Here is a 13,336-nt window from a genome sequence, read left to right on the forward strand (position 1 = left end):
CAGCATACAGTAGTCTATTGCAGAGGTAGATTAAGATTTGCAATATTTCTTCTACAAAAAATAAACTTACCTGCCTGTTCACAATATTTGGCAGAATGTACACAATTTGGGCATGGTGCCAGTACGAATGACTCCTGTGCACGTGCAGGAGTGACACCTTCCTGTTTTCTGGCCACTCAAGGCGGCCGAAGACCAGAACTGGGAGAATATGTTGGCAACAGCATGAGGCCTTGCAGGTGTCGGACCGTTGGAGCAGATAGATTAAGGATTCCTTCCTTTAGTTCCACAAAGTATTTGTCAGATGCAGACATAATGGTGGACAGCTGCAGCCAGCTCAAAGCCATGACTGTGACTACACTTTTCCTTCCTCTTCTTTTCCTCACTCCCCTGCACAGACATTTCCCATGGAGAATAATGGTTCTCTGCAGATGGCCCTTTGCTCTCCTTGCTGGTAACAAAATAAGTCTTGATGGAAATGTTATTAATAGGAAAGACCTGTATTTTGTTCCCAAGGAAAGGTGGCAACTGCAGGCAGGAAAAAATTGCCCAGAAAGGCTCACCCATGGCCCCAAACATGACAGAGAATGCCCATTTAACCACTTAAGATACGGACCTTTAGGCAGGTAAAGGACCCGGCCAGTTTTTGCGATTCGGCACTGCGTCGCTTTAACTGACAATTGCGCGGTCATGCGACGTGGCTCCCAAACAAAATTGGCGTCCTTTTTTTCCCCCACAAATAGAGCTTTCTTTTGGTGGTATTTGATCACCTCTGCGGTTTTTATTTTTTGCGCTATAAACAAAAGTAGAGCGACAATTTTGAAAAAAATTCAATATTTTTTACTTTTTGCTATAATAAATATCCCCCAATAATATATATATATATATATAAAAAAAAAAAACATGACAAAATGTGGAACATTTCAAATGGTATGAATACTTTTTCAAGGCACTGTATTATAAGAATTACAGAACCATGAACTTTTATCACCAATGCAAGACATTATTTATAAATATGATAATTATTAGGGTTATTCGCTTTTAATGGATTCCCTCATGCAGCCCACCAGTGCTCAGTGTACAGCTTGCAGGTTCTATGAAACAGATTAATTTGACTGCACACCGAGTGCCAGCAGGGACACAATATCACTAGTATTTCTGTAGAGACTACTTTAGAGGTCAAAATGTTTAATTTTTTTCTTAAATTTTTATACTTAATTTTCCATTCCAGATAGTTTTGAGCGGTGTTGTGATATTGTAGCAGTTCTTATGCCTGCGATTACATTTATGGACAAAATAAAATACTGTGCATTCCATAAATGTAACACTAGATGGCAGCAATGTGTTTTTTTTTCGTACTAAAGGATCTCCCCAATTAAAATCTGACCATACAATCTAGTTGTACACTATCCTTTAGATATACCCTCAACTATGTAGTGTAGGGGCCTGCCGATCTGATACTAAAGATACACACATAACCATTTGATCTGGGTAATGTATATTTATTTAACCAGTATATCTTCTGTTACAGTGGGACTTTTTTTTTTTTTTTTATGAATTCTTTATTTTTTATAATTTTCATATTCACATTATATGAGGGACATTTTTGATCATTCTTCTTTGCAAAATAGCTCAAGCTCTGTCAGATTGGATGGAGAGTGTCTGCGAATAGCAAGTCTTGCCACAGATTCTCAATTGGATTTAGGTCTGGACTTTGACTGGGCCATTCTAACACATGAATATGCTTTGATCTAAACCATTCTATTTTAGCTCTAGCTGTATGTTTAGGGTCGTTGTCCTGCTGGAAGGTAAACCTCCACCCCGGTCTCAAGTCTTTTGCAGACTCTAATAGGTTTTCTTCTAAGATCGCCCTGTATTTGGCTCCATCCATCTTACCAGCTTCCCTGTCCCTGCTGAAGCAAAGCACCCCCACAACATGATGCTGCCACCACCATGTTTCACCGTGGGGATGATGTGTTCAGGGTGATGTGAAGTGTTAGTTTTCCACCACACATAGCATTTTGCTTTTAGGCCAAAAAGTTCAATTTTGGTCTCATCTGACCAGAGCACCTTCTTCCACATGTATGCTGTGTCCCCCACATGGCTTCTCACAAACTGCACTTCTTATGGCTTTCTTTCAACAATGGCTTTCTTCTTGCCACTCTTCCATAAAGGCCAGATTAGTGGAGTCCACAACTAATAGTTGTCCTGTGGACAGATTTTCCCACCTGAGCTGTGGATCTCTGCAGCTCCTCCATAGATACCATGGGTCTCTTGGCTGCTTCTCTGATTAATGCTCTCCATGCCCAGCCTGTCAGTTTAGGTGGATGACCATGTCTTGGTAGGTTTGCAATTGTGCCATACTCTTTCCATTTTCAGATGATGGATTGAACAGTTATTCCTGACCTGTCTGGTGTGTTCCTTGGCCTTCATGAAGCTTTGTTAACCAGGGTTCTCCAACAAACCTCTGAGGGTGACTTCTGAAGGTAATTGGTTCCACTAGATTTTAGTTAGGGGTATCAGAGTAAAGGGAGCTGAATACAAATGCATGCCACACTTTTCAGATGGTTTCTTAAAAAAAAAATGAAAACCATTTATTTTCCTTCCACCTCACAGTTATGTGTCACTTTGTGTTGGTCCATCACATAAAATCCCAATAAATCCATTTACATTTTTTGTTGCAAAATGTGGAAACTTTCAAGGGGGTATGAATATTTTTTTAAGGCACTGTATGTTAAAAAAAAAGAAAAAAAAAAGGGACTGTTCTTGTTTCTTTAATACATGTATTAAATAAGCTGGTAATGATGCCAATTGCTTGGATATACACTACCTACAGCTGTGGGTATATATCTGTTTACCTTACATGGACCTGCCTGTTTCTATGGTGTGCCGTGTATGTTGTTTTTTTTGTAATCAATATGTTGAATTCTTAATAAAAATAGATTAAACGTAAATACATGACAAAATATTCCCAGAGGACTTCGGGCTAGTTCAGGAGACAGACAAAACCAATAGTGTCACTTTAAATGCTCCGCTATTATAAACAGTGCTCATCACTATCTGCAGTTTGGTGGTACAGCACCAGAGGTTATATTAATTATACAATCTAGCCCAAAAACTGAACGCCCAATAGAAGTATATACGCATTTCTTTCTTTTTTTTTACTACTGTGCAGTCAGGCTTCATAAAAAGCAGACTGTAAAGTTTATTTATTTGTTATGAGTTTATGTTTTACAAAGCAATCAAACTGTCCTGTGCAGGCAGCATGCTAGGGTCCTGGATTGTTGCTTTAACACAGACCACAGCAGTCTGGATCTCCAGCGGTCCAACATGCACATTGCTCCGATCAACGACGATGCCCAGAGAGCATGAATGATGTTGACTGGCGCACGTGAAGGGGATGGTCAGACGGATGGGGATTTAAGCAGCCCATAGATTATATAAGTTTCTTTCCTTCAACCACAGGGGGAAAGAAAGAAAATGACTTGATTTCCCAAACATTACAGTCAGCGCTGTAGCTGATAGCAGCAACCACATGAAAAAAATCTGCCCATAGATAGATCGAAACTCGACCAATCCCTGCGGGACCAACTGAGATTTGATCGATGGCCAGCTTTAGACATGAGAGCAGCTACCCAGATCTACAGCTTGATGCCGGCTCAGTACAGTTTAAATAGTTTAATTTGGAAAGCCCTTCAATGTGCATCTTACTTTAAAAACCACTTATAAACTGGGCAGCTGCCATTTTTGTTCAGCCTGACCAAATAACAGAAAAAATGGTTTTGGATTTGTCTTGAAATAAAATAGTTTTTGATTTGCACACTGGGAATACAAGCTACCTGTTCAGCAGTTTAGCTATTCATCCAGGCCGAATTTCACCAGTCCCCTACACTTCCATCTGATGGTCATTTAGGAATCCATTCTGTTTACACATCTGCAACATGGAAGAGATATTCTTAAACCTAAGGGGTCCTTTTATGAATGTTTTCCAAGGATCAAACAACTTTCATACATTTTCTTAACTGCATTTTATGGGGGGGACGGGGGGATGAAATAAAAAAATAGGCCCTCTAATGTAAACTTCCTTGCTGGCTCTCACATACAGAAAGCCAGATACATTAACATGTATTTAGTAAGAAGTTTCTCACAGACACCAGATTTAAACTTGCCTTGGATGTCAGATACAAATTCATGAAGCAGAGGAAGAACAGTACAATATGGGCTGCAGGACGTAGACTCACCCACCAGATAGAGGTCTGAATTCTGGATAATATACATTTAGATGTCTGAATTCTAGATAATATAGGTCTTATTTGTTGAATGGTCTTAAATCATTTCAGTTAAATTATAAGCACATGAAAAAAAAAAAATATATATTATAGTGTCACCAACTTTACCACGGCAGTTTTGGCTTTCTGATTCCCCTCAGTTACAACGTTTTATTACCTGCTGATCCTTCTGGTAGACCTGGAATACATGCTTCAAGGACCTTTTGAAACCACAATCCATACAGTGTTTGATCAAAGTAAAATAAGAGGGGGCATGCCATCACTAAAGGGATAGTGCTGTTTAAAATGTTGCAAAAGTCACCAGCACTCCAATAACATTTTATTTCACCGTTTTATTTTAAGATCCATAACATCATTTTTTTCAGGCCTATGTTCACACATAGGCGGGGCGACTCTGCAAGTCGTCCTGAGGACGACTTCAGAGGCGATTCGCAAAACGACTTCTGTAAAGAAGTCAATGCAGATCGCCCCGAGCCGCCCCCGAAATACTACAGGAAACATTTTTCTAAGTCGGAGCGACTTGCGTCGCTCCTATTAGAACGGTTCCATAGCATTGCATGGGACGCGACACGTCAGGCGGCTGAGCCGCCTGTCGTGTCGCCCCAGTGTGAACCGGGTCTTACAGACTCACTGGTTCAGGACAACATAGGGACTCATTTTTGTTTAGCAATTTTGGTGATTTTTGCAACATTGTATCCCAGACTTCATGAACATTAGACTTATTATTTCTAAACATTTATACAGTGCCGAAAATGTATGCATAGCATTAGCATTCTGTATATTTCAGTCCCTGCCCTCAGGGAGCTTACAGTCTAAGGCCCTATCACACATGTATACATACAACCACACAGACTTGGACTAATAAAGGCGTGGTTCACACCTATGCAGTTTGCATATTACAGGTGCATTTTGTGCTTTTCAAAACATGTTTTTTGATCCATTGAAGTCTTTGGAACCAAAAACCAGAAAAAAGTCCCTGGCCCTTTCCATAAAATGCACAGATGTGAACGTGACCCATAGGAAATACCATGTTAAATGGAGTGTAGTGCGTTTCTGCAAAACTGAAAACGCACCAAAAAATGCATAGGTCTGAATCAGGCCTTAGACAATAGGAAACAATAGTGAGGGGGGTGCTAATAATACAATGTTGTTAGCACAATTAAATCGACAGTAAGGCCACTTTCACACTGATGCGCTTTGCAGGCACTATGCTGCTGTCTCTCCCCCCGAGAGCTTTTACACTGGAGTGGTGCGCTAGCAGGACGGTAAAAAAAAGTCCTGCTAGTAGCATCTTTGGAGCGATGAAGGAGAGGTGTGTATACCGCTCCTGCCCATTGAAATTAATGGGCACCGCTTTGCAGGTGGTTTTAACCCTTTTTCGGCCGCTAGCGGGTGTTAAAAGCGTTACCGCCAACGCCCCAATGTGAAAGGGGCCCAACAAATGAATAGTAATTTTTTTTTAAACTTCATACATTACAATACATCAACGTGGAACTTGCTAAAATATTATTGTAAAGGACTTAAAATCTTTGGTGATAAATTACCAATGTAGTTCTGGGCTGATCCCTTACAATCATTGAAACTCCACGAGGAGAGATTTTGCATGGAGCCCCAGACCGAGGAAGATTAACAGTCATTTTGTGTTTCTTCCAATTGCGAATAATCGCACCAACTGTTGTCACCCTCTCACCAAGCTGCTTGGCGATGGTCTTGTAGCCCATTCCAGCCTTGTGTAGGTCTACAATCTTGTCCCTGACATCCTTGGATGGAGAGATTGTAATCTGATTGCTCGCTTCTGTAGACAGGTATATTTTATACAGGTAACAAGCTGAGATTAGCAGTTTTTCCTTTAAGGACACTTTCACACTACCGTGACTTCAGGGAAAGCCTGTGTAAATTTGAGGTTCTATGGACCTCAACTTGCATCAAAGTCGGATCAAAGTAGTACAGGGATATCACAGATATGTATGGTACTCATTGGAAATCATGGGGTACGACTTGCTATGTAACCTTGCAGGACAAATCACACAAGTGTGAAAGGGGCCTAAAAGTGCTCCTAATCTCAGCTTGCTACCTGTATAAGAAGACACCTGGGAGACAGAAATATTGCAGATTGATAGGGGATCAAATACTTATTTTACTCATTAAATTAAAATGCAATTAATAACTTTGACATGCGTTTTCTGTATATTTTTGATGTTAATCTGTCTCACGGTTAAAATAAACCAACCATTAAAATGATATGCAAAAATACAGAGGAAACTTGGACAGCCGCACTCCAAAAATGTTCTTTTAATTAAAATCGGAGTGCGGCTGTCCAAGTTTCCTTCGTATTTTTGCATCACCATTGCATTGCCGGCACCCATGGTTTGGTTCCAGTGAGGAGGTTCTTTGAAGACTAATGAGCGGTTATTTTCTCTCTCATTAAAATTATTTACTGATCATTTCTTTGTCAGTGGGCAAACATACAAAATCAGCAGGGGATCAAATACTTTTTTCCACTCACGGTACACACTTGTTCCAGCAAAAGCATTTAAAGAACGTTTATAAACTACGGCCCTCCATCTGTACTACACATCCCAATGAGGCAGTGTATGGATGGAACGGCCTCCGATTTTACTGCCGTCTTTGTCCTCTGTTGGGGGCAACACCCCTCCTTTCTTGTTGTGCCACCAGGAAAGGAAGTGAGGGGGGAATTCCAAAATGGGGGAAACACAAACACACAGTAGCAAAAACTTGAGAGATTCCAACACTTTTCCACACCAAGCAAATCAAACGTTTTGTCTGCTGTTCTACTTTGGCACATTTATGAACAATGTTGATATCTTTGTTTAGTGACCGAGCAATGTATATATGACATGGCTGAACACACTATATAACCAAATGACACCAAGTTATAAAGTTCGTCTACGCATTGTACATGAAAAATTCCTTAAAGGATAAGTGCATTTCAAACAAAGCACATTTTATTCTCTTTTGCTCCTTCCCCTGATCTAACGACACCCTCCCACTCCACAGATGTATACTTGGGTAAATTTGACAGCTGTGGCTCTACTCAGAGCGGTGCACGTTTTCACTGCCCTGGCCAGCCATGCCTGCACATTACAGCACTATAAATATCTATGGAGCCGTGTCCTGAAGTGTCAGATGATTTCATATTAAGTCTATGGGGCTGAAAAGCGTAGGCTTATCCAGATAGTGAATACTTGTGCTGATAGATGTAAACCAGGGGTCTCAAACTGGCGGCCCTCCAGCTGTTGCGAAACTACAAGTCCCATGATGCCTCTGCCTGTAGGAGTCATGCTTGTAACTGTCAGCCTTGCAATGCCTCATGGGACTTGTAGTTTCGCAACATCTGGAGGGCCGCCAGTTTGAGACCCCTGATGTAAACAAACAGTGGAACCACACGTCTGATCGAGGTAGGTATGCATCTGTGGAGAAGGAAGGTGGTAAGGTGACGTTCATTCGGGAAGAGTGTAAAAAGAGTACATGCACTTTATTTTAAATTCCTGTAAAGAATTCCTAATTGACTTCATATGATCAGGTAATCCCGTTCCATGCCCACATGCAATCACAAGTCGTGAATGAATTTCATTTTTTTTATTTAAATTAATATTTCTGTAACCTCATGACCACCATACGTTTTTCTTAAGGTATGTAATGGTACTTTTTGGTGTGTGAGGTCAATGTACACAGGTCCTATATGTTCAGAATTGCCACAATGGATGCAGAATCGCCATGTCACTACTTTCAGAAGTGGTGACGCACAACTACGTTTAAAACATTTGACCTGCCACGCAAGACAGTTTTAGTTTTCACTTTTTTTGCCTGCCTTTGTCTCAGCTGGCACAGATTCTAATGTCTGTCTTGCGTTTTACTCTCATATGTACATTACACACTCAGTCTTTGTATATTCAACATGCAACATAAAAAAAATATAATAGTACATCACATTTATCTGCCGTCCCGACCCAAATACTGATATATATACAGGAGCACGCTGCCCTCTGCTTGTGGATGGAGGGGAAGCGTTGGCAGAATTGAAAACAAAATATGAAGTTGGCAAATAAAAAAAAGTTTACAATGAATATCTGGTCTCTGCAGCTAGTTTTTACTAGCCTGATGTCCCATAAGTCCTTAGGCAACGAAAGGGCAGGTTCGTTTTGGTCACTCGAGCCACAGTGCGATACCCGCCATGACCGCTGTCCTCATTTGGTGATGAAAGGCAGGGAGGTCCATAGTGACATGGCACAGAGGTCTGTGACTCCTGATGGTACTCAGGGGTCACAAAATAACAGAAGACAACTGTGGGTGGGGTAACCCATGTCTTTGGGAGAGGGGTAGGGAGTCAGTGACAACCAGTAAACAAAGTATAACCCCTGTAGCCTCTTCAGTCGCCTTGAGCACCCCCTTTATAGGAGAGATTTCATCTTCATAGTCCTTGTGGCAGTCTTGCCTGCCTCCCCCATATCTTAGGTCTTTTCATCTCTCTCTGTTTTCCTTCGCGTTATATTGCGTGGTTTGATTTTTAAGGACAGTTCCCATAGAGCCTCCTCGGCCAGGTGGTCGCTGAAGTCGTTGAAAAAGGAGATGATGTCGTCATTGCGGCGAATATCGTAGTGACTGCGGGAGAAATTGTGATATTTGTATTAAATTCATTAATTGGTTTAGATCATCAACCAATTCTCTAGAGCTTTACACAAGCTTAGATGTCGAGACCGAATTTAACAGCAACAGTATATGCATTAGTTAACTTGACAATAACCCTAAAACAACAATTTAAATATTTTTATTAATGACAAAAGGCTTCAATTTGGCTTAACTTAAAAAAAATGCCCTACTCTTTATAGGGGTATGTATATTAAGAATTATTTATCTGCCAGAGATCACATGAACAACTGTTCATAGCAGTATAAAGCCATTGCATTTCGGGGCCAAACACATTTCAGGGGACACTCACTTAAAGGGCTCATTTGCAATAGGTTGATGAGCTGCGTTGATCAGCCCTCAACAATGCAGGCTCTTAATGTGAGTTGTGTAAAAATGCTTGCGTTTTTAGATTAGGTTCAATAATGCTGTTGACTTTCAGGTAGTCCTGCTTGAGAAGTACTTTGTATTTGTGTCTGTAAAGTGAACACATAAACCACAAGAGCTCCATACTTTGATATGTTTGACCCCTTGGTGTTTTTGGTGTACGGCTACAATTCTTACATAGGAAGCACAAATCTCAAAGTAAAACAAAATTACTTTACTTCCTCTGTGTCAGTAAAGTCCCTTTGCTGCTCATGGTGTGGTATTTTAGCAGCAGAGGCGTTTCTATCAATCCAAAAACCTGTGGACCGTGCCAGGTACAGTCAGGTGCTGATCGACAAACTACAAGCATGTGAATCTGTAGTAATAATGCTGAGACCATGTTGCAGGAGCGTGCAAAAACAGATCAAACTACGGATGAGCATACATGGGTACATAAATGGGTACATGCACCCAGCTGCAAGAGGGCCAGGCAGGGAATTCTGCCTGAATGTACACTGTAGGACTCTCTCATGGCTGAGTGCATGTACCCTAAAAGCGTAACTAAAGTTCCACTATAAAAAAGTGTATTGAGGGGGGCTAGGGAAACAGCCTGGAAGTTTTATTTTTATACAATAATGAATTCGTTCTTTGGATTTTAAGTACAAGCCCACTTTAATAACCACTTGTCAAGGACAGAAGTGAAGACGTAACCGGGCAATAGAGAAACAAATTATCATTAAATACAGTGGGAAGACAATGTAAATGGCTTTGTACTTACACTTGCTGGAACCGCCTCATGCTGTCTAGGATATTAAACTGCTGCCATCTCTTGGAGAAGTTTACTTTGCCATCAATATGGTCTGGATTCCCCAGGTGCACAAAGGTGAGGTCCTGCAGTATCAAACCCCTAGATGAAAGGAACAAGAGGTCAGCACAGGTCTAGTGAATAGCATTTTTAGCTGCTTGCGGAGAAGAAAACTTACAAGTAGGGTATACATGGGGGCTCCACCTCAGAAAGCGCTGCCCGGTATGCTCGGAAGGAAGACGAGCTGTCTATCAGTGTGCAGTATTCAGCTAAGCCCTGTGGAGATCAAGTACAATGTATTATTCCAACAGGTACATACAGAAGTCTACAGGACCATTAATACAATCCCAGAACTCACTTCTGATGTCTGCTTCTGCCACTCCAGACGGCGGATGGGAGCAGAGTCCAATGCAGAGAGGATGGCAAGGTAAGAGTTGAAGTTGTTCAGTTTTCTCAGGTGCTGCAGAACAAAAAGTTACAAAAACAGAGATCCTGAATCCATGTCCTTAACCAATGCTGAGAAACCCTTTGCTAAATACCAGCAATATAACAACATACCAAGTAAGTTACGCATACATTTATTTCAGGTGTAAGTATGAGCAAGGCAATCAAATACTTTCCAGCATGAGACAAAAGAAAATTAAATTAAAAAGTACAACTGCACAAATCATTTGAGGGGATGCATTGTTCAACATGCAACCCCACATAACCTAATTTCGCTATATATGCGCTCAACTTCTGAAAGCTATCAGCAGAGGCTTTAAAGGATAAGTTTACCTTTTAACCACTTGACCTCCGGAAGATTTACCCCCCTTCATGACCAGGCCATTTTTTGCGAAACGACACTGCGTTACTTTAACTGATAATTGTTTGTGCAGCACTGTACGCAAATAAAATGTCCCGTCCCCCCCCCACACACAAATTGAGCTTTCTCTGGGTGGGATTTGATCACTGTGCTATATAAAAAAAAAAAAAATGTCATCAATTTAGGCCGATATGTATTCTGCTACAAAAAATCCTAATAAGCGTATATTGATTGGTTTACGCGAAGGTTTTTGCGTCTACAAACTACACACACACACATATTATATATATATATATATATATATATATATATATATATTTATATTATACATACACACACACACACACACACACACACACACACACACACACATCAGCAACTGCGATAATGCAGAGGACATTCAGACACTGACATTTTGCCTGGAACCAGTGACACCAATATAGTGATCAGTGCTAAAAATATGCACTGCCACTGTATTATTGACACTCGCTGTAAAGGAGTTAAACATCTAGGGCAAAGGATTAACTGTGTTAATAACCAGTGCCTGTGTGTTAACAGGGCAGGGACCCTCCATGACTTCCACAGTCATGAAATTGTGTGCTGCTTTTACTAGGGAAAGTAATGGATTCGAGTCCCTGATTTGCAGGAACACAGAATTCATTCCCTCCCCCTTGTAAGAACTGGGACATGCCTTCTTTACATAGGTATAGCTCAGCTCTCTGTGTATTACCGTTGATCAAAGCAGAAGCACATGCATTCCCTGCAGGCGGATGTCCGAAATTTTGTCTGTGTGTTTGTGTGTACTGCTATAAGGTGCACAGCTGCCGCCCTATAGCAGTTTTAATGGTCGAGAAGCGGTTAAAAAAAAAAAAAAATGCACATCTTTTTGCAAATTAAAAAAAAAATTGCATATATATACCCCGTTCTCCCAAAAAAATAAGACCTACCCTGAAAATAAGACCTAGCATTATTTCACAGAAGGGCTGCAATATAAGTCCTACCCCAAAAATAAGCCCTAGTTAAAAATGGTTGTAAAATCCTAAAATCCACTCTATTACAGTAGTATATAATGTACAATGTGTGTGGTTCTCTAATATAATTGTGGGGAAGAGAGCTCCGGCTGGTCACAGAAGCGCAGAATGGTGCTATAACAAAGGTATTTGGCACAATTATATTACAGGAACACGCACATTGTACATTATTTAATACTGTAATAGAGTGGATTGTAGGATTTTACAAGCATTTTAACTCCGTTCACACTGGGGATTCCTAAAAGGCAGGGAGGGGTAGGGGCAGAGAAGACAGCACATTACATGGTAAGACCTACCCGGAAAATAAGCCCTACTGTGTCTTTTGTTGGCATAATTATATATATATATATATATATATATTTTACTTTCAGCCTGTAAAGTATTGCACTAGCAATAAGCAGATTGGGGGCGCCATCCAGGACTCCTGCAGACTTGTCAGTGTATCTGTCTGCTCGTACCTCGTATGGGCAGGCAGATACACACTGACAGGAAGAGACCATGAACTACCAGAGCACTCAACAGTGCCATGGTAGTTCATTGAGGACTACAAGCCAACAGCCAAAAGGCTGTCAGTACTTGTAGTTTTCCATTCACAGGACTGTGAATGAATGACGTGGCCAGGTGAGTAGAGCCTGTTTTTTGTTTTTTTTTTAAATAGCGAGACGTTCCCCCACTTGCTGTTCCTGGAGATAGCTGTATGGACAGTGGCTGCAATAGTAGGAACATGTTCCACCCTAAAAACAGGTGGAACATGTAACATGTTTCCAAAGGTGAACTTATCGTTTAAATGCAACTGTCCATGGATCAAGGGTGTCAGAAAGATTTGCAGATCCTACAGTGCTGAGCATGGCTAGGAACCGGACAGGCAACCTGCCTAACAAATTAGAGCTTTAAGGAATCTAGTGTTTTTGGATATATACATGCTACTACTGTTCAATGCTATCAAATACTCAATGCTATACTTCCCACTTGTAGCTAGGTGTGGAATCATCCGAAACAGACTTGACCTGCTGCCCCCAAGCCTTAAAAGAAAACATCTGATTCGTCATCTTTCACACTCTGTCAGAAAGCATGTCGGCAGTGCTGAGATGTTTAGAAAGCTTAACATTCTTTCCAATCTAAGTACCATAGAATAACCCTTTCATAAATGGTTATTTGCAAAATTACTTTTTTATATATACACAGACTTTGAGAAATTTCCCATTTGCGCAGATGCATTCCTTTCCCCCCACCCCAATTCATATGGTTATATTCCGTTCTGATAAGACACCAGGGATTGCTGGTGGGCTCCAGCTGCACCAAAGGGTGGGGTGTGTGCCTGTTATATTAAAATGTATGATTGTAGCACTTTTTGACATTTGAAGTACAACTTTACTATTACTTTATATTACTTAAG

At 40.8% G+C, this 13,336-nt stretch overlaps 1 protein-coding gene across 12 annotated transcripts in view; it reads right to left on the minus strand.

Annotated features, from left to right (window-relative positions):
- Positions 1-7,871: 7,871 nt before the first annotated feature.
- The window catches only part of RAPGEF1 (Rap guanine nucleotide exchange factor 1), a 122,144-nt gene continuing 116,679 nt past the window's right edge, over positions 7,872-13,336 (minus strand). For all 12 annotated transcript variants that reach the window (XM_040324398.1, XM_040324397.1, XM_040324401.1 and 9 more), the window contains 4 exons: positions 10,463-10,564; positions 10,283-10,380; positions 10,078-10,206; positions 7,872-8,909 (listed from right to left, as the gene is read on the minus strand). In XM_040324398.1, coding sequence (XP_040180332.1) covers positions 8,759-8,909; positions 10,078-10,206; positions 10,283-10,380; positions 10,463-10,564 — 480 coding nt within the window. In that variant the 3' untranslated portion in view covers positions 7,872-8,758. The remainder of the gene's footprint in view (positions 8,910-10,077; positions 10,207-10,282; positions 10,381-10,462; positions 10,565-13,336) is intronic.

This window comes from Rana temporaria, chromosome 9, assembly GCF_905171775.1.
Source record: "Rana temporaria chromosome 9, aRanTem1.1, whole genome shotgun sequence".
NCBI classification, from domain to species: domain Eukaryota; kingdom Metazoa; phylum Chordata; class Amphibia; order Anura; family Ranidae; genus Rana; species Rana temporaria.